Below are 18,947 nucleotides of genomic sequence, written 5' to 3' on the forward strand. Positions count from 1 at the left end.
TTTGCATATTTTATTATTTCAAGTTAAATTGATTATTGTGTTTTCTTGCCGATTTTTGGCAAACAGCACCAGCAACGAAGTAGCTTATTTTACACACATACTCCCTTTTGAGGAGCGAATTCGCACGCACGCATGCACGCGCACGCACACACACACACACACCCCTCTACCACAGACTCCGACTGCTAACGCATAAAAAGGCCTATGTGTGACCAACCCCAAACTCCTCAACCTACACTTCCAGCTTAAACACTTTCTCGAGAGCCAGGGCACGCCTTCTAGCTTCCACAGTGCTCCAAACTGTAGTTACGAATTTCAATAGGGCTATAGGCAACAGCTCTATAAGGACATACAAACTACCCAGAGAGACCTAAAAGCTTGTATGATACCTCTAAAGCACAACACAAATTTTCAAAATTCATTAAAGCTCCTGAAGCCAACTGCTTATACGTAGAACGCCTCGAATAACTTACCATTCACACTTTCAGCGGTTGTCTGCATCAACGGAAATGTAGGCTAGTGGGACATCCACGTTTTTAAGATCAGAATTAGTGTACTGGCGAAACACACTACCAGATTTCTTATTTATTTATGCTCTGGATGGTTCCAGGATGGTTCCAGGACTTACTTTTGGAAATGCGGTTGTTTGCTTTAAATCAGGGGTACAATCAGGACTCGACGGGAACCAAAGGTCAGTGGGTCGCCTCGCATTGGGCGCTCACGGGAAGACTACAAATGAAGCTGTGCAAGGGGATATGGGCTGGACTAGTTTTGAAGTGAGGGAAGCTCGCAGTAAAATTGAGTATGAAGAACGGCTGAGGAATATGGAGGAAAGTAAATGGGCTGGGAGAGTGTTCAGGTATCTGTACAGGTAAAACATTGATTCACAGTGGAGGAAAAGAACTAGGAAGCTTACCAGCAAGTATGCGGCCTCTGGGGTGGGCAACACAGCAACAAAGAAGGTCAAGCGGAAAGTCAGAGAGGATGAATTAATCTCATGGGTGGCGGCAATGGAAAAGAAACCTGCCATGAGTAACTACTTAAGGGGAAAAAACGAAATTAGGAAAGAAACCATTTATGATAACTCAAAGGGAAGCTCATTACTTTTCGAAGCGAGATCGGGATGCCTTAGAACACGCACCTATAAAGCGAGATATAAGAAGGAAGAAGAAGCATGTGCTTGCTGCGGTAAAGCTAGGGAAACGACGGAGCATATTTTATTAGAATGTGAAGACGTCTATCCAGCGGTCGATTTAGGCACCACTGGCCTCCTTGAAGCCCTTGGGTTCAGCGGGAGCAGTGGTAAAGCAAACAGGTCCGCAATAGACATCAGTAAGAGGCACATCTTTTTCTACAGCGCGCACAAAACTAATCACACGTTTAAAATTATTTGAGCAGCACGCGACGGAGACGTACAAAAGCACAGTTCGCAATAGGGTATCAGAAAATTTGGACGTGGTAGTTCATAGTGTTTTTGTTTTTGTTTTCATTGGTTAACCTAGGTAGGATATTAGGCAGCATAGTAGCAAGAGCTTGGTGGCGCAAGCCACCGCCCCGTTCCAAAGGGGACGCTCATAACATCCATCCATCCATCCATCCTAACGTTCCTTTCCCAATAACAATCAAGGATATGGATTCATCAGGGCAGAGGAGGGAAAAAGGAGGAAGCGTATACCTGACGCCTTCCCACGGTCCTCCCGAAAAACGGCGCCTCATACAGCAGTTGTCCAGGGTGGCTTGAAACCAAACTCGGCTTTCAGGCGGGAACACTCGCTGCAACAAATTGGAGGTGTTTTATTGCGAGCAAAATTCTACCGACCTTACGCAATACATACGCACGCACACACAAATATACGCACTCTCAAAGCGCAGACCCAAAAGCGCGCACGCGCACATTGATAAACACAAACAAGCACACATACACGCAGGCAGACACGCTAACACGTGCATGCACACACAGCGACCCACACAGAAACATGCGCGCACACGCACGCACGCACAAACGCGCTCACAAAACACGTACGCACTAGACACACGCAAACCATAGCGCAAACACGCCGGCCCATACAAACCGGCATGTAGTACGCACGCGCGCGCACGCACCACACACAAAGCGAGCCGGGCGCAGGCACACACACACACACACACACACGCACACGCACACGCACACGCACGCACGCACACACACACACACACACACACACACACACACACACACACACACACACACACACACACACACACACACACATCAGAATCACATCTGTGAACGTTCAAGCAGTGAGAAACAAAGCGTAACTATGCAAGTGCACCACGCCCAATGTAGGTTTGACAAACATTAGTCACACGGGGCGCGATCGAGGCAGTTAACTTGCCCTACTAGGAGTGCAGCTGCTCTTGCTCTTACATTAGTGAATTATGCTACGAGATCACAGTGAGATACTTCTAGAACGAACAAAAACACGTAACTCACCAAACAAATACTACCTACCGGGCACTACCTACCGTACTACCTAAGTACTACCTACCTACTACCTAAGTACTACCTACCGGGCACGTTGCAACTTCTCGTTTTAGCCTCCATGGATTTATCTTCCAGTGCGTACTAACGCTTTGCTTTGAAATGGGGCACAAGTAATACACAAAGCACGGGCCACATCTTTTTCTACAGCGCGCACAAAACTAATCACACGTTTAAAATTATTTCGCACAGCGCGAGACGCGAACACAGCCAAAAACATGACAACGCATTTCATCATTTTTTCATCTAGCATGGCACAGCTTCCGCCTTCCCATCCTGCTGCGCGCCGAAGTCACAATATAGCGTCGTTCCGTCACTTCCGGTCGCTTTTCATTGGGCAGGGGGCGGCCGCGCAAATTGAACATTTATTCTGACAGGTTTGCTTGCTCGCATGACCGCCTGTTTGCTGCTGTTTCGTTGCGGTCTCTAACTAGAGCGGTGAGGTGGGTAGTTGCTACTACGTTTCGTGCCGAGCATTCTTTCTTTTTTTTTTGGGGGGGGGGGGGGCACAGTCTGCGCTGCATCACTGAGGGTACAGTACACAAATCGTGACCGTGAGTGACACGATCAACGCTCTTCTGCTGGTGCGATTAGATTATTCGCTGCGTCCGAATGAAGCATCCTTGCGAGGTCACAGCGTAGTTTCAGCGATATCCTGGCTCGATAAAGACGCTCACATCTTGGTCGTGCGACAGCGACGCGTAAACATTCATGAGGAGACTGAAGACTGCGTTTGCAAGAGCGTATCCTGTGGATCAGAAATTACAGCTTTGATGACACCAGCCCTTAATATATAGGCTGAGCCTTACAAACTGTCTGAAGATGCGCTTAGAAAGCAGATCAGAAGCTTAGTAAACCTCTGAATATTTTAGGCAAGGTACGTGGAAATTCGGGTTTGAGAACTTCCAACGTGATCTCGCCTCTATAGATGTCTTCTTTATGACTTCACCATGTAAATTGTACGTTGATGCCATTGTACAGCAGAGGCTCGTCTAACAGCACGTCCCTGTTTGGTCAGCAATGTATCTAAACAGCTTCTTTCATTTCGCCACTTTTTGTTGGGCTATTTAGGGCACCGAAATATTCGTGCACAATTGTGCAAGTTGCTCGCGTGTTTTCGTTCTGCTACTGCAGTTTTTCCAGAAGTGTTTAATTGCATGTTAGTATTACTGTGAGCACGAAATATAATGATAATTAAATTGTAAGTGAAAGGGCGTACTTTTTCTGAATGATACATTTTTGGAGTGGCCGTCATGCCAGTAACATCAGAATCCTTGAAAAAAAAATCGACAGTCAATTAGGAATGCGAAATTTAATGACTTCACGGAAGTACCCTTCCAATTGTCACGTGACCGTGATAAGTTAGTTCATACATTGTCACGTGTGCTTCCCAATTCTACCTTAATTTGCCGTAATCCACCTTGCTATAGTTTGTACGATCCTTAATCCAATTTATTCCACCCTTATGCACATTATTTCACCTTAATTACCCATAATTGCTCATAATTAACATTGTTGTATTTACTACACTCTGTATCACTACTGACGTCGTACAAGACGGTGGTGACGTCACATTTTATTTATTTATTTATTCATCGTCATCATCATCATTTTATGGCCCTTAAGGACCCTTTACATGGTATTACATAAGGGGGGGGGGAGTCACAGACATACATAAGTCAAAGATGTTACATCAAGAATGAATTGAAATAACGCAGGTTAAGTAATGCAGCAAAACAAAATAGGAGTACAGGCGACTTCAAATGCAACAACACTTGGAATGAGTAGAGAAACCGTTCAACTGTAGTTTCCAAAATGTGAAAGCAACCGCTCTTTAACTTCTTCAGGATCATGCTCCCTGGCAATTTCATCTAGGAGAGCATTCGATTCCTGGATTGCTGTGGGTAAAATTGATTTATTGAAGGTAGAAGTTGATCCATACAGGCGCTGTAAACTAAGTGAATTAAACAGGCGTCGTGACGAACGTGCTGGTGGTAGAAGAAGTGATTCGCGCAGATGGTGAAAATGGTAGTACAATTTGTGGAATAAGCATAGACGTGCTATCTTGCGTCGATAGACTAATGTGGGTAAATTGAGCGATGACTTAATACTACTGATACTAGTTTTGTAGTCATATTTTGAAGATATGAATCGAGCAGCACGGTTCTGGACCGATTCTATTGCATTGATTACATATGTTTGATGCGGACACCAAACCGCGGAAGCGTATTCAAGTTTTGTTCGAACAAAAGTTTCGTATGCCAGTTTACGGACGGAAAGGGGTGACAACGATAATGTTCTTCTGATGAAGCCTAGTGTTTTAGGGCTGTCGGCGATCAGTTTCGTGATGTGTTCCGACCAGTTTAGATTGCTAGCGATTAGGATACCGAGGTAGCGATACGTTTGTACTTGCGAGATGTTGACTGTGCGTAATGAGAACTCATGGGTGATGTTAGTGTGCTTGCGGGAAACTTGAATAAATTTGCATTTAGAAATGTTAAACTGCATCAACCATTTGGTACACCAGTTATCTATTAAATGTAGGTTGTTCTGAAGAAGGGCCTGGTCAGACTCAGTAGAAATTCGACGATAAAGGACACAGTCGTCCGCAAAGAGGCGTATAGATGATGAAATACCACAAGGGAGGTCATTAATGTAGATGAGAAAGAGAAGGGGACCAAGGACGGATCCTTGTGGAACTCCAGAAAATACCTTGCTTGAGGCTGAAGAACATCCACCTATAACGGTGTACTGGAGGCGGTCCGTGAGGAAGCATTTAATCCAGGCTAGAATTTGCGGGTGTAGGCTGAGAGAAGAGAGTTTGCAGATTAGTCGTAGATGGGGAACACGATCGAATGCCTTTGAGAAGTCTAAGAATATTAGATCAGTTTGAAATAATGAATCTAGGTTTAAATGAAGCTCAGTGGTAAATTCAAAAAGTTGCGTTTCGCAAGAAAGGCCAGACCTGAAGCCGTGTTGATTGGCGAAAAAGAACACGTTGTTATCAGGGTGTAGGGCGACTTGAGAATAAATTATATGTTCCATTAGATTGCATGCAATGCATGTCAAATCAAATCATCTGGACTCATTGCGCTTAAGAGAGAGAAAGAGAAGCAACTTTATTTAGTCACCTGCAGAAAGACACCATGACTAAATGGCGCCGCGACGCGGGCCCGGCCGTCTTCTCAGCGGGTGGTCTCTACTCAACTCCAGCGCGTTTTACTCCCGCGGTCGGTCGCCCTGAGGGGCAATGTTCCGTCGGTTTCGCTCGGTCTTTGTCTTTCAAGAGTCGCCGAGACCTGCTGGACGGCCCAGATTTGGGTTTCGTGGTCGTAGCATTTCGCTGCAGCCGCGAGTCGCGGCGGAGTCGTTGTGCTTGTCGAAGCTTCGTCGGGGAACTTGGTGTAATCCCATAGGATGTGCCTCAGGGTGGCGGTGGCCCTTTCCTGCTGTCACACGCGGCACACATCACTGACATATACTTTCGGGTACAGATGATTCATTAACACTGGGGTGGGTAAAGAACCAGTTTGTAATTGTCTGAACAGCACCGCCTCCGCTCGGCTCAGCCCCGGGTGCGGGGGTGGGAAAGTCCTTCGAGCCAGGCGGTGAAACTGTGTAAGTTCGTTGAATGTCGTAATGCGGTCCTTGGCACTACACCACGTTGGACGGTTAGTTGCAGCGGCGCGGTTGGTTAGCGCTCGCCCCAATGCGTGTGTCGTCTCGTTGTGGTTATCATGCTTCTCCGACACATCGTTGCCCGCGTGCGCCGGGAAGCACTTGATTTTAACATACCTATTCTCTCGTTGCAGGTCAGCCGAGCACAGAACGCGCACAGCCTCACCACACACTTTGCCCTTGGCATAATTCGGCACTGTACTTCGAGAATCACACAACACCGTCTTGCACCCGGGGTCGGCAATGGCCAGGGCAATGGCCATCTCCTCCGCCTGACACGCCTCTCGGACCCGTAAGCAACCGCTGCCCTCGTCGCGCCGGACGACGCCTCGATGACGGTAGCTACGAACGCTACACTGTCTCCCTGGTATTCTGCCGCATCCACGAACCTTGTATGCTTGTCCTTGGCGTGAAAGTCGATGAGGGCCTTGGCCCTCGCCGCTCTTCTCTTCTTGCTGTTAAACTCCGGGTTAATGTTTCTCGAGTTCTTCTTCGCTTAAGAACTTCTGTTCCTAGGCTTCGTCAACAGCAAGTGTGGAGTCCGTCCCGACACGCAGAGGACAGCCACCATGGCTAAGTTCCCGCGGCCCATCGGCAAAGGCAGGGCGCAGATTCCTTGGTGGCCTGTGTACCTATTACAGGCGCTTTGTGACAGACTTCTCAAGCATTTCGAAACCATTAACTCGTCTCACGAAAGCTGACATCGACTTTAAATGGGAAACACGGCAAGATGACGCATCTGAGGAGCTGAAACGACGGCTGCAGTAACCGCCGGTGCTTTGATCCTTGATCTGGCTGGATTTCTATGGGAAACCCTACTCACGCGAAGATAGACAAAAGCGCGTTGACGATCTCCACCGAGCTTAATTCTTTGAGGGGCACCGCCTCTGCGAATTTCGTTGCGGGGCATAGTGCAGTGAGAATATGCCGATACCCAGACTGCATTGCAGCAAGTGGTCCCACTGTGTCTATTATGAGCCTCCGAAACGGCTCCGTGATAATGGGAACAAGTTTCATTGGCGCTTTAGCCTTATCTCCGCGCTTGCCTATGCGTTGACATGTGTCGCAGCTTCTCACGAATGCTTCCACTTCCCGAAAGCATCCGGGCCAGTAAAATTCCTGCAGTAAGCGGTCCTTTGTTTTCCGAAAGCCCAGATGCCCTGTCTAAAAGCCCCCGTGAACCAGGTGCAGGAGCTGCTCACGATAGGGATGCGGCACCACGAGTTGGTCGAATTGCACTCCTCTTCGACTGGCGTATTTTCTATAGAGGACGCCTGCCCTCTTGAGGAACTTCACGTTCTGCTTGGCCACACCTTCTTTCGCGTCTGGCGTTAGGTTCCGCAGGGCGGAATATTTTCCTGTTCAGCAATCAATGTGGTAGGGCCTACATCCAATAACTTTCTTCTGTATTCTGCCTTTCGAGACATTTCAGGCTCAGGTGCTTTTCCGACCTCTTCATTAGTTATCCGCAATATCCCCTATAGGGCTGTCCTGTGTGGTGCTGGTTGACGAATCCTCCGTCAAACCTGTTTCCCCCACCAACCGGCATTCGTACACTGCCTTGGCCGCGAGCTCCCTTGCCTTGGAACGAGTTATGGCTTTGTTAAAGGGACACTAAAGTGAAAAATGATTTCTTCTGCATCAGTAAATTACCTTTCCACCACACCAAAAACACCACTCTTACAACGAGAAGACGTTTGGTAAGCCAGAAAAAGCGCAAGAACGAAATACGGGTGGCGACGCTTACTTAGTTCCCGCAGCTGGTGGCTATGACGTCATGAATTTTTATGGAATCTTCTAGGGCCTACTAATTATATATAGCAGTACAGATTGACTACATTGTGTTCTAAAGGAACCAAATATTAAACATGGCAAGTTTCGGGAACCTTTACTCAGCCAACGCGGCCCAAATTCGAAAACATACTTTCGAATCCCTGACGTCACGCTGACGTACCGGTGCTGGGGTTCCGGCGCGAAATTCAAATACTGGTACTTTGACCTTCATTTTCTCATACAATAATCAAACTATTTTTTAAATGACTGCCTGCAGAGTTCTGAAACAATTCTTCATTAGTCTAAACTGACTTATTGTTTCGCTTTAGTGTCCCTTTAAGAACGGCCCGCTGAGGTGCAAGTTTTGCCAGCCAGTTGCGACAGCGGCGTCAACTTTTCTTCGAACGCCACCGCAACCCACTAGCCACACGGCGTCACTAAGTCTACTGTGTCCTCAGGACAATGCGCCACTTCCGCCACTCTGCGTCGCGGGATTTCCGAGATGAGTTCGACGAACCAGGCTTTGTGACTAAACACGCCACCGCCGACCTGATCTGCCGTGAGCAAGGAAGGTCCCGAGGGAACGTCTTCGGAGGCCCCTTCCCACGCGCCTTTCAAGACTCCAGACAATGGAGTACCGGCGGCCTCGCTGCGGGGGCCAGCTTGCGGAATAAGATGTGCCTTTCCTGACGTAAGCCCCGAGCTCTGCAAAGACCGTCTGACGTCGGTGGGGGCCGTGAAACTGTGCGGAAGTGTGTGTGTGTCCCTCCTGCAGAGAGGCGGCTCGTTCACGATGGCTGGTCGAACGTTTCCCTCACCTTGGGATCGAGGAAGGACCGAGTGTTTATAAACTACTGTTGTGCGGCTGCTCAGTGTACTTTCTCTCGCAGTCATGCTAGACTGATGAACTGCAACGTCCTTATGCAGATACTGTAAATAACCCCATATTCCTCTAGAAGAACTTCAGTTTGGCCTAGTTGGTATTTACTGCAAATCATATTGACCGCAAAAAAGACGGGGACATAGGAAGAAAACACATAAACAGCATATCCCATATTCCTCGTTCTCGATGAGAAGCAGTCCTTCCCTTCAACAACGTCCTCAGCGTGGATAAGTTGGACGACGGCATGGGCCAGCTACCATCTAATTCATGCCCGACTCCATTCTTGACAACTGGTTACGAACGGTGGGATTGACCTACCAATCCTCACAGCTTGTACTATTCCCTCACTAAACCCGATTCCTGCGTCACTGCAAATCCTCGGAAATCTTAGAAAACAAATATGGACACTGCGGCGGGAGATGTGCCGAGACGGCGGCTTCAGTGTCCAGTACTCCAAAAGGGCCTTCGATGCGAATCTTTGCCACACGGAGAAAAACACTGGAGGCCACTACGGCTTGCCTTATCCAAGCACATTCTCCCGTGAATTGGCCTTCCTCCGCGTACGATGGGTGCACCACGTCCATTGTGGCTGCCCAGTCGCGAAGCACCCGACACGGTTTACTGTTCACCATGACGTCTCGAATGTACGGTTCTATCAATATCAGATTTGCCTCGTCACTAAGTGACATCAACACTAGTTCGGGATTTCTGCCCCCCACGGAGATTTTCCCCGTTTGCTGGCAGTTGTAGCAAACTACTGGTTTCTTTGCCTCGAAAGCTTTATTTTGCCTTTTTGGCCTCCCTTCGGGTGACTCCTCCTTTCCCTTGCTGTTCTCGTCACTACCTATTTTGCACTGAATCTGATCTTTCCTTTGATTTATACTGAATCGACTTTGACCATCGCTTTGGCTTGGCGGGTCTGTATTTATTCATCTCCTTCTTAGGAGCTTCGTTGCCTTCGAACGCACGGCGAGTTACATACTCCTCAGCAAGATCGACCGCTCTGGTGATAGTGTCCACGCCGGACCTATCCTGAACCCAATACTAGATGTTTTCTGGCAGCCGGCGGTAGAACTGTTTTAATGCAACGCACTGCATTGTCTTTTCGGCATCGCCGAGTGCACCCTCTTCTCTGAGCCATTCTTTCAGATTTACCTCCAATGTGCATGAGTATGACTCGCTTTTGGTCTACTCGACCTCTCTGAATTTTCGCCTGAATGCTTCTACTCATAATCTATACTTTTTAAGCAGATTCACTTTGACTTTATCGAAGTCCTCTCCTTCTTCCCCCATGCGGACAATGTTATCAACTACCTCACGTAGCAGTAACGTAAGCAAGCGTTGCGGTCACGTGTTTCTCGAGAATTATGCCTTCGCACACGCACGCACAAACTGCACCAGAAATAGACTTATGTCCCCTCCTACTGCGTAGGGTGCCATCAATCTGTCATTCTGCGCTCGCTTTCTCGTGCTTCTGTGCTAGGTTTGGTATTTTGAGTTTTCAGAAACTCAATCTCTAGGCGCCTCATTACGAGTGCGTCGCGTGCAACACGGTCGCGCTCTTGTTTTTCTTCTATGCGCTTACGCTATTCCTCCTTATCCGCAATGCTCTCTAGGCATTCCTTAGTTCATCGTCGTCTGCCCCGATCGCTTTGATCGTCTTAATGATCTCCGGCTTTCTCTTCGATTCGGCAATTTGGAGGCCCAATTCTCTGGCCAAGTTATACAACTCTAGCTTCTTTAGCGCCTTCTAGTTCATGGCTGTCCTTAGTGCTGCTAACTCTTCACTCTATAACAACCTCGACGTACTCAAAACCTCCGTCAACTGTTAAAGAAAAATCACTTCTTTGTACTTCCCCAAAAAGTACGTAAAGCCAAGTGATATCTCAGTGAAGAAAAGCCGTGCACTCGCCATATGCAGTCATGAATCCTGACACCTTCCTTCAGCAGTTGTCCCCAGGACAAAGGGGAGACGATCTCTTAGATGTCATCCAAAGTGTCATCCGTGGTAGCGTGTCCCATCACTGCCAACCGGTTGTTGCGACGCCTGTTTCTCGAACCTCGACCGGCGTTACTATTGGGTAGCGTGGCCTTGCCGGCAGGCTGCAGGCGTCCGGTAGACCATAGAGACCAGGCAGGGACGAGACGATTTCTAGTGTGAAATTTGCACTGTTTATTCAATGGTTGGTGAAAGATATAGAAGTGAATAAATTGAATGAATTGAAAACGTACATTGCGGGGCCGCTTAATAGGCCCACTAAAATCGTAGGCGGGATCTAGCTCACGTCGCGTCGATGTCACGTGACATGCACTGAGTCTGGTCGGGGATGGGCAGCTGATTTTTCCTCCTAGGCGACGTTGCACGTGCTTGCCTCCTTTGGCGGCAATCCGCAAAGTCTGGTCGGGGATGGGCGGCTGATCCTTTCTCCCAGGCGGCGTTTCACGTGCTTGCCTTTTCTGGCGACAACCCACGGGTCCTGTTTGGTTCGCGGGAAGGGTCTCCCCTAGAGTCGGACAAATCGTGAAAAGGGTTCTCCCCTTGAGTCGCACACACACAAAGGGGCCTGCAATCACTGCGGGGCGCTTGCCAGACGGGCAACCACTCGACAAAACCATAGGAAATTAGGGATCTATCCTCCGTTTCGATTAGGCATGGTCTTTGAGCAGCCTTCTTGCCCGGGGCGTTACACGCCAATCGTAACACCGTTCAACAGCACAGATCATCTTCTTTCGGTCTTGACCAGAACTTGAAGTTCATTTCTCGGCGCCATGGACAACATTTCCACTTGACTGGGACTGGTAGGACGACATGTTAAAAACCATCGCGTGTGTTGTGGCGCAAATCGAATGCGGTCTTTAGTTCCATGTCCCATGTGCGCCTTGGATTATTAAGGCGAAAGCCTTTCTAGGCTCATCGTAATGTTTGTGGCAGCAGACCTGACCGCCGGAGTGTCCGCCGAAGCGTCATCACGCCATATGAAGACAGATTGAAGAATGAAAAACGATTGAGAGTGATAGTGAATGATAACGTTATAATACAGATTTCTGAGGTTAATAATGATTAGTAATGACTAATAATCACTACTAATGACTTGCAATGACTACGAAATGACCAATATGTTTAACAATGGCTTGTAACTACCACAGTTGTTTACAAATGACTAAAAATGCTTACTAGTGAGCAGTAATGACTAATTATGACTGTAATGACTTGTAATGACTAGTACTGACTGTGAAATGACCAATATGTCTAACGACAACTTGTAACGACTACAATTGATTAGGAATGACTAAAATGCTTAGTAATGATCAGTAATGACTAATAATGACTGAAATTTCTTGTAATGACTACTCATGACTAGGATATGACCAACATGTCTAACGACGGCTTGCAATGACCACACTTGATTACAAATGACTAAAAATGCTTAGTAGTGAGCAGTAATGACTAATAATGACTGAAATGACTTGTAATGACTACTGATGACTATGATATGACCAACACGATTAACGACGGATTGTAATGACCACAATTGATTACAAATGACTAAAATGCTTTGTAGTGAGCAGTAATTACTAATATTGACTGAAAGAGGCGAATGATAAGAGGAGGAAGTGTAGGCTTTCGCCGTTCACCTCTTACGAGACATCTAAGAGACCTTGTAATTTTTGCTTTTGCTTTAAATAGGTGAGGATAGAATGCATAAGCGCTAGAACCTGTACTCAGGCTTTTCAGGTTTGTTAGCGTCCCGAGTTAATACCTACTGGCTTAAAATATGCACCAGGCAAGATTTTTGTGCAGGTTGTTTTCCATTTCTTGGAAGATGTAACTTTTTAAATATCTTCGTTTGTGCTTTAAGAAGAATTCTGGAAAGAAACCTACACATGAATAACTGCAAAGCGATCACCATTTTGTGGATTTTCTTGTACAAAACAGAGAGCCGTTAATATCGTTTGTTTGCCCTAGTGCATGATGCATGATTGCGGGTTGTTTAAAATAACTTGTGGACAAAATGCACATTGCAGAACAGCCTAGCGTATCACAGTGTAGTAGGGCGATAAGTGATTATTGAATGAATAATATTCTATCTATGGTACCCTTTAATTTCTCCTTGAATGTCAGCGGAATTTTCCGTGGTATATATACGCGACAAATAAATTATGTGAAAAGGACTGAGGTGGGGGGGGGGGGGGGGAGGAGGCTGTAAAGATAGGTTGGCCCCGTAATGAAAAGCTCCATGGAATCCTATGTTGATACCTTTGACGAGGCGGTCAGGAATATGTTTTGTGAGAGCGAATATGCGAGAGGTCACGTGATGCGACAAACTTGATCGAACGTTCATACAGAGTTTGTCTTCAGAACTCTCAAATTTCGTCTGATACCCTTATCAATGCGGTCGAAAGTGAGTCTTCTCAAAGTGAAATATACGTATTATCACATCTTTCCTTTTTACTTGTCTGTTTACTGTGTTTGTGGTTTCTACGTCTATTCAATGTTTTCTTTCTTTCTTGCCTTGCTCAGGCTCACTTCAGTACGCCCTTCCACGAACGTGCACCTAAACTAAGTGGAAGGCATCACACGTGCCATGAGAGGTGTCAGTAGTCGCCGGATATGTTTTCCCACTGCATTTCAAATATTTTTTATAACAGACGGAGCAAATAAGTTGAATGAACGCTTACAAGTTCAGACATTTCAAATCTGTTCAGAACTTCATTGAATGCTTAGAAATTAGAACTTAATTGGCTGCTCGTTTACTCGACTGCTGAGTAAAAATAGAAACGATCTGTTTTCCAAGCTGACTAGGACAGGCTATAGTACATTCTTGACGAGCCAGGTTAGCGCAAGAGCAGATCTCTCCGGAAAAGTGCAAGGAATGGCGCGGTTAATCTTAAGCTTTTGCTAGTCGTCTCCGCTCGTTGGCATTATGTGGAGCAGCTGTCGGCGTGTGTCAGAAGAGCCTTAAAGGAACACTAAAGTGAAAAATGATTTCTTCTGCATCAGTAAATTACATTTCTACGACATCAAAAACACCGCTCTTACAACGATAAGACGTTTGGTCAGCCAGAAAAAGCGCAAGAACGAAATACGGGTGGCGACGCCTACTTAAGTTCCCGCACCTGGTGGCTGTGACGTCATGGATTTTTATGGCATCTTCTAGAGCCTACTCATTATATATAGCGGTACAGATTGACTGCATTGTGTTCTAAAGGAACCAAATATTAAACATGGCAAGTTTCGGGAACCTTTACTCAGCCAACGCGGCCTAAATGCGAAAACATACTTTGTAATCCCTGACGTCACGCTGGCGTACCGGCGCTGGGGTTTCGGCGCTAAATTCAAATACTGATACTTGGACCTTCATTTTCTCATCTAATAGTCAAAATATTTTTTTTGAAATGACTGCCAGCAGGGTTCTGAAACAATGCTTCATTGGACTAAACTGATTTATTGTTTCGCGGCCGCATTTCGATGGGGGCGAAATGCGAAAACACCCGTGTGCTTAGATTTAGGTGCACGTTAAAGAACCCCAGGTGGTCAAAATTTCCGGAGTCCTCCACTACGGCGTGCCTCATAATCAGAAAGTGGTTTTGGCACGTAAAACTCCAAATATTATTATTTATTGTTTCGCTTTAGTGTCCCTTTAAACCTCAAGCATAGGTGCAATGGCGCGAAATAAGCAGGGAAAGAAATACATATGTATCTACCTCAGAAGCACCCTGTGCGTCGCTCGGTTGGTTATCGTGTGCTACGTTAAAATCTGGCAAAGGCCAGAAACTGTGGCGCTATACGCACTTGCACTACGTGCTGCTCCCTGCTTGCGGCGGCGAGCACCGTCATCGGCATGCCGCCTATGCCTAGAGTCAGCCACCAACAGATGGCAGGATGCGTCCGTACTTCAATATTTGAGGCAGTTGACCCTGCTCTTCTGCCTGCGGGAAATGGGAACCCGACGACGTTATTCGCCGGGTTAGCCTCTGCTGTCATGTTCGTAGCGTCACCATCATGCCATCGTCGTTAGAAATGTCATTGCTGTGGGAACTGCTGTTGTCGCGTAATCGTGCTACGGCGTCGTGTTGCCGTCGTAGTCGCTGTGGGCATGCCGATCCCGTCGCTTTCGGACAGCTGCCGCTGTTTTGGGCAGCGCAAATGGCTTTCCTTTCAGTGGCCCTGTGCAATTTATTCCATCCTAAACGTCCATTGAATAGAGTCGCTCATACGTGCGAAAACGCGAGGTCGGAATTTTCCACACAGAAACAATACAGTATACTCTCATCCGCTCCTCCCTCTTGCTCGTGTGAATACGGCTTGTAGCGGCACATATGCGTAGACTCATTTTTCAGTTGATTGCAACGACGCTATTGAAATTTTTATTTTTTCTGGTTGACGAAAAGTAATCACGAACTGAATCTTGGCAGTTGGTCGCAACGGCTATGATACACATCATATTTAGAGGTTTATAGTTTGTACAAAAACGAACAATAATGCTGAAGATATAGACGAGACATGCGAGAGTCACAAACCAAACCCTTGCCTTTTGCAAGCGCTATTGGCTTCAGAAAATAAAATAAATCTGACCTCAGAAGATTTAACAGAGTGTTGGAGCTACGCGAGTAGTAAACACAAATTTGACATTTTTTCGGTGCAGGAGTAGGCCAAAGCCTGCTAAGCACCCACAGCCTTACACCTTACACATTACTATTACCGTTATCTTTGCTCCATACACATAAGCCGTTTTAGCGCCGCTGAAACATTGTACTTCTGGGCTTCGCTTATACAAAAGATGCAGAAATACTTGTCCTTTGCACAAAATACAAACGAGACAAGCCTTATGGCTTTTTATTATTACGAATGGCACTTTTTCACTATGCTAAATGAACAATTGCGTGTTGCTTTTATTGCACAGAGGCGATGACGAATTCATATGTCGCTAGCACTGTGCACGTATGCAGATGGTCAACGGTCAGGTCGGGGCCTCTGAAAAGACGGTTAAAAATACCGTATGGTCGTCGTTTCTAATGAAGCATGGAGTAGCTCCTAGGCCGTACTATTTGTTGTTTTCCTTCTGTTTAGCGCATTTACCTGCGCTTTATACACTTACACAAAGGAAATCCATATGCATATATAAAAAAGTCTGATGAATAAAGGAAAGTCAAGGATGTTTACCAGTGTTGATCCTTGTTGGCTACCCGCTGTCGACAATTCAGAAAGGGAATAAGAAGAGATGGAGATAGGACACATTTAAGATACACTTGTGGGTTCATACGCAACACCAAGCCACTGGTTATTGCGTAAGAAACGCACGCTTTTCTGTCGAGATGCTCAACCCTTGTCTACGGAAATAGTAAGGCATCGGTGTTGTCGCCTTCTGTAGCATTGCGCGAACCTGCTGGCCAATAACACATGACGCCAAGGTGTAAATGTCGTCGGTGTAAATCGGAAGAATGACTGTTTAGAGTAGTGATTCGGTTGGTCCTTTTCAACGTTGCTCTTCTAGAACCAATTTCGAAACATTGCCTTGTGGGACGTCGCCGCACGTTTAGCGCTGGGTAGCTGGGTCGTCATCATTGAGGGAGAACAAGTACCTTCGCTTAAAGTTGTTTAGCATCCTTGAAAACTGCCCGTCCTATATCAACTGCCACAAATGCGTCTACAACGCCTTCATGGCAAGTGTTTCCATAGGTGTATTCTTTACGTCAAGAAAAAGCATTACAGATAAGCGCTTGACAGATTTATGTTCCATATCTATGACATTCTCAATAATTTTACGCCCATGACGAAAGACTGCATTGGCGTCTCGGCAAATTTGCACAGTTCAATTGTAGGAAGGCACGGCCCCGAAGTCTCAGCTGGCATGATGATGATAATAATTTCTGGCGGAAATGGCTATAACCCACAGTTAGGGCCAAGAATCGGGTAGTAGTAGGAAAAGAAGGAAGAGAAATAAAAATACAAAGTAAACTGGACATAATTCAAATAAAGGAATGACTAATCCAACAGTCAGCGAAAGTAAACGAAGAAAACAAGAAATGGGATCTCACAGACTTTAGCGCAACCTTTAGATTCATGTTTATATTGTTAGAATTCTTGAATTGTGGGAAGGAGGAGTAAATAACTCGATATAAAGTCGTTAAAATGGGAAGACATTAACGCTGTTATGTTTTTGTGTTGCATAGGTAACTCTATTTTCTTTCGCTTACCTAGACAAAACTAACCCTGCCGTGGTGTTGTTTGCATGCGAATGACGATATGCAGGCTTTGAACGGCCATCTTTCTCAGAGATATAGGGCACCTTCAACGTACCTTTGCTATAACACCGAACAACCCATTGAAGTGGCCAGAGGCATATTAGCCCAGAGGTGTCAGAGCCAAACACTGAAATCAACGCCATAATCGGATCAAGGAATCCTAAAGCAACAGACTCCTCTTACCATCCCCATCAAAAACATACACTATAGGGAGGACGCCGTCCTAATCCGTCACGCACGAACAATACACTACCCGACGATGCAACACCACATTGAGAACAGACCGGGTAATCGCCTTGCCAAGAATGTGGCAAACACCCCGAAGTACTTCGTACTTACCGGGAATGCCGTCGGTGTACTATCTTCACACTTTTTAGCTCGCTCAAAAATTCCACCTTCCCTTCATCCATACACCTGGGAGGGCTGGGACGCCCCACCATAAGATCTACGGCCTACGCTATAGCTACTTCTGCTGGCTCACATACAACACGTCAATGGGTCCAAACAAATCGCCAATGCAATAATCGCTAATAGCAATAAGACCGGGGACACAGCTGGACAACGGCAGCTATGACTCGGGCTAAGTGTTGTTGAGACATAATATGTTTCTCCATGGCGAGCAGCGTTCCGTCTGTCACAGTGGTTGAGTACGTACTAAAACAACGTGTAAAATGCTGCCTTTTACTGTATTATTATGTAATATTACTTCTTATTAAATATTAAAACCCGTGCTAGTTATACAAATGTATCAACCGTGAACAGTATGGCTAGGACGCCGAATTTGTAGGAAAGGCGCGGGGGCCCAAGTGTGCATTCAAAAGATCAGTCACGTTTACAACTCTCAGGCACCTCTTAGACAGTGGATGACTAGGATGCAGCCGGTCCTGTCGGTGCTACGTATAAGATGCATTAGCAAGCAAAGTGTTACGGACGGGACGCCGCACGATCACTTCAACGCGGGACACTGCCTTGTCTTCCCGGAAGGAAAGTGAAATTGTGGGAGATAAACGCCAGGAGCCGCAAGAAAGGACATCATCAATGTGGTCTTGGTACAAAGTGGAAGCTGAAGGATGCTTTTAGCACGCAATACTCCGAAGCAAGTAAGCGCTTGGCCGGGTCCTGCTGGATGGAACTTGGGGCCCGTGACTACCTCACATATTCCAGACGTGTAACGGTCATTCGTTCCATGAGCTTTCCGACGTAGCTAGCGGGTGCCATATATCGATAGAATCCCAGCTCAGGCGCAGACTTCTAGCGGAGATTTTTAGCAGGGAGACAGGGCGGCGGTGTTTTCCTTCCCGAGAAACGACGTCATTGTAAACTGGTCTCCTTTCTGGCTTAGCAGTTCCCTCTTCTTGATCTACGCCTGGTTACCAGCTAGATGATAAAAAATTGACTTTGTGTGTCTCTGTTTCCATTCCAAACGAAGACGTATCAATATTAAAACATATACGAATCAATCAATGCGTAAAGCTATGCGGGGGAACGTTTTTCGCGTCACCACTGACATATACTGATCAGAGGCCATCCACGGTGTTATCTTACCTAATAGTTTAAAAGGCTTTCAAGTTAGAGTGCGAAGTAGGTGTCTGATTGTTTCATACGTCGAAATATGGTCACTTTTTGTAAGTTGCTATATCAGTGAACCACTGCACGCTTGAAGTCAGACATGTGACGCCAGTGCCAAATCTAGCAACTGCTTTACGACTGTCCTCGCAGAAATGTTGGGCTACCGTCAATTAGAAGACATAGTTCACGGTCCAAAGCAAAGGCACCATATATCTGTACTTGAGCTTCTCTGTATGTGGTCAACAGCACTGCAGTACCCAGAATTATTCAGGGACC

At 46.4% G+C, this 18,947-nt stretch overlaps 1 protein-coding gene across 5 annotated transcripts in view; it reads left to right on the forward strand.

The window, feature by feature from the left end:
* The window catches only part of LOC135900084 (puratrophin-1-like), a 716,878-nt gene that overhangs the window by 62,089 nt on the left and 635,842 nt on the right, over window positions 1–18,947 (forward strand). Inside the window, exon 1 of one of the 5 annotated variants that reach the window (XM_070530835.1) lies at window positions 6,517–6,537. The exons of the other annotated variants lie outside the window; for them this stretch is intronic. Within the exon in view, the coding sequence (XP_070386936.1) occupies window positions 6,532–6,537 (6 nt within the window). The 5' untranslated portion in view covers window positions 6,517–6,531. Of the gene's footprint in view, window positions 1–6,516; window positions 6,538–18,947 lie in introns of those variants that run through there. 5 annotated transcript variants of the gene reach the window in all.

Source organism: Dermacentor albipictus, chromosome 1, assembly GCF_038994185.2.
Source record: "Dermacentor albipictus isolate Rhodes 1998 colony chromosome 1, USDA_Dalb.pri_finalv2, whole genome shotgun sequence".
Taxonomy (NCBI): domain Eukaryota; kingdom Metazoa; phylum Arthropoda; class Arachnida; order Ixodida; family Ixodidae; genus Dermacentor; species Dermacentor albipictus.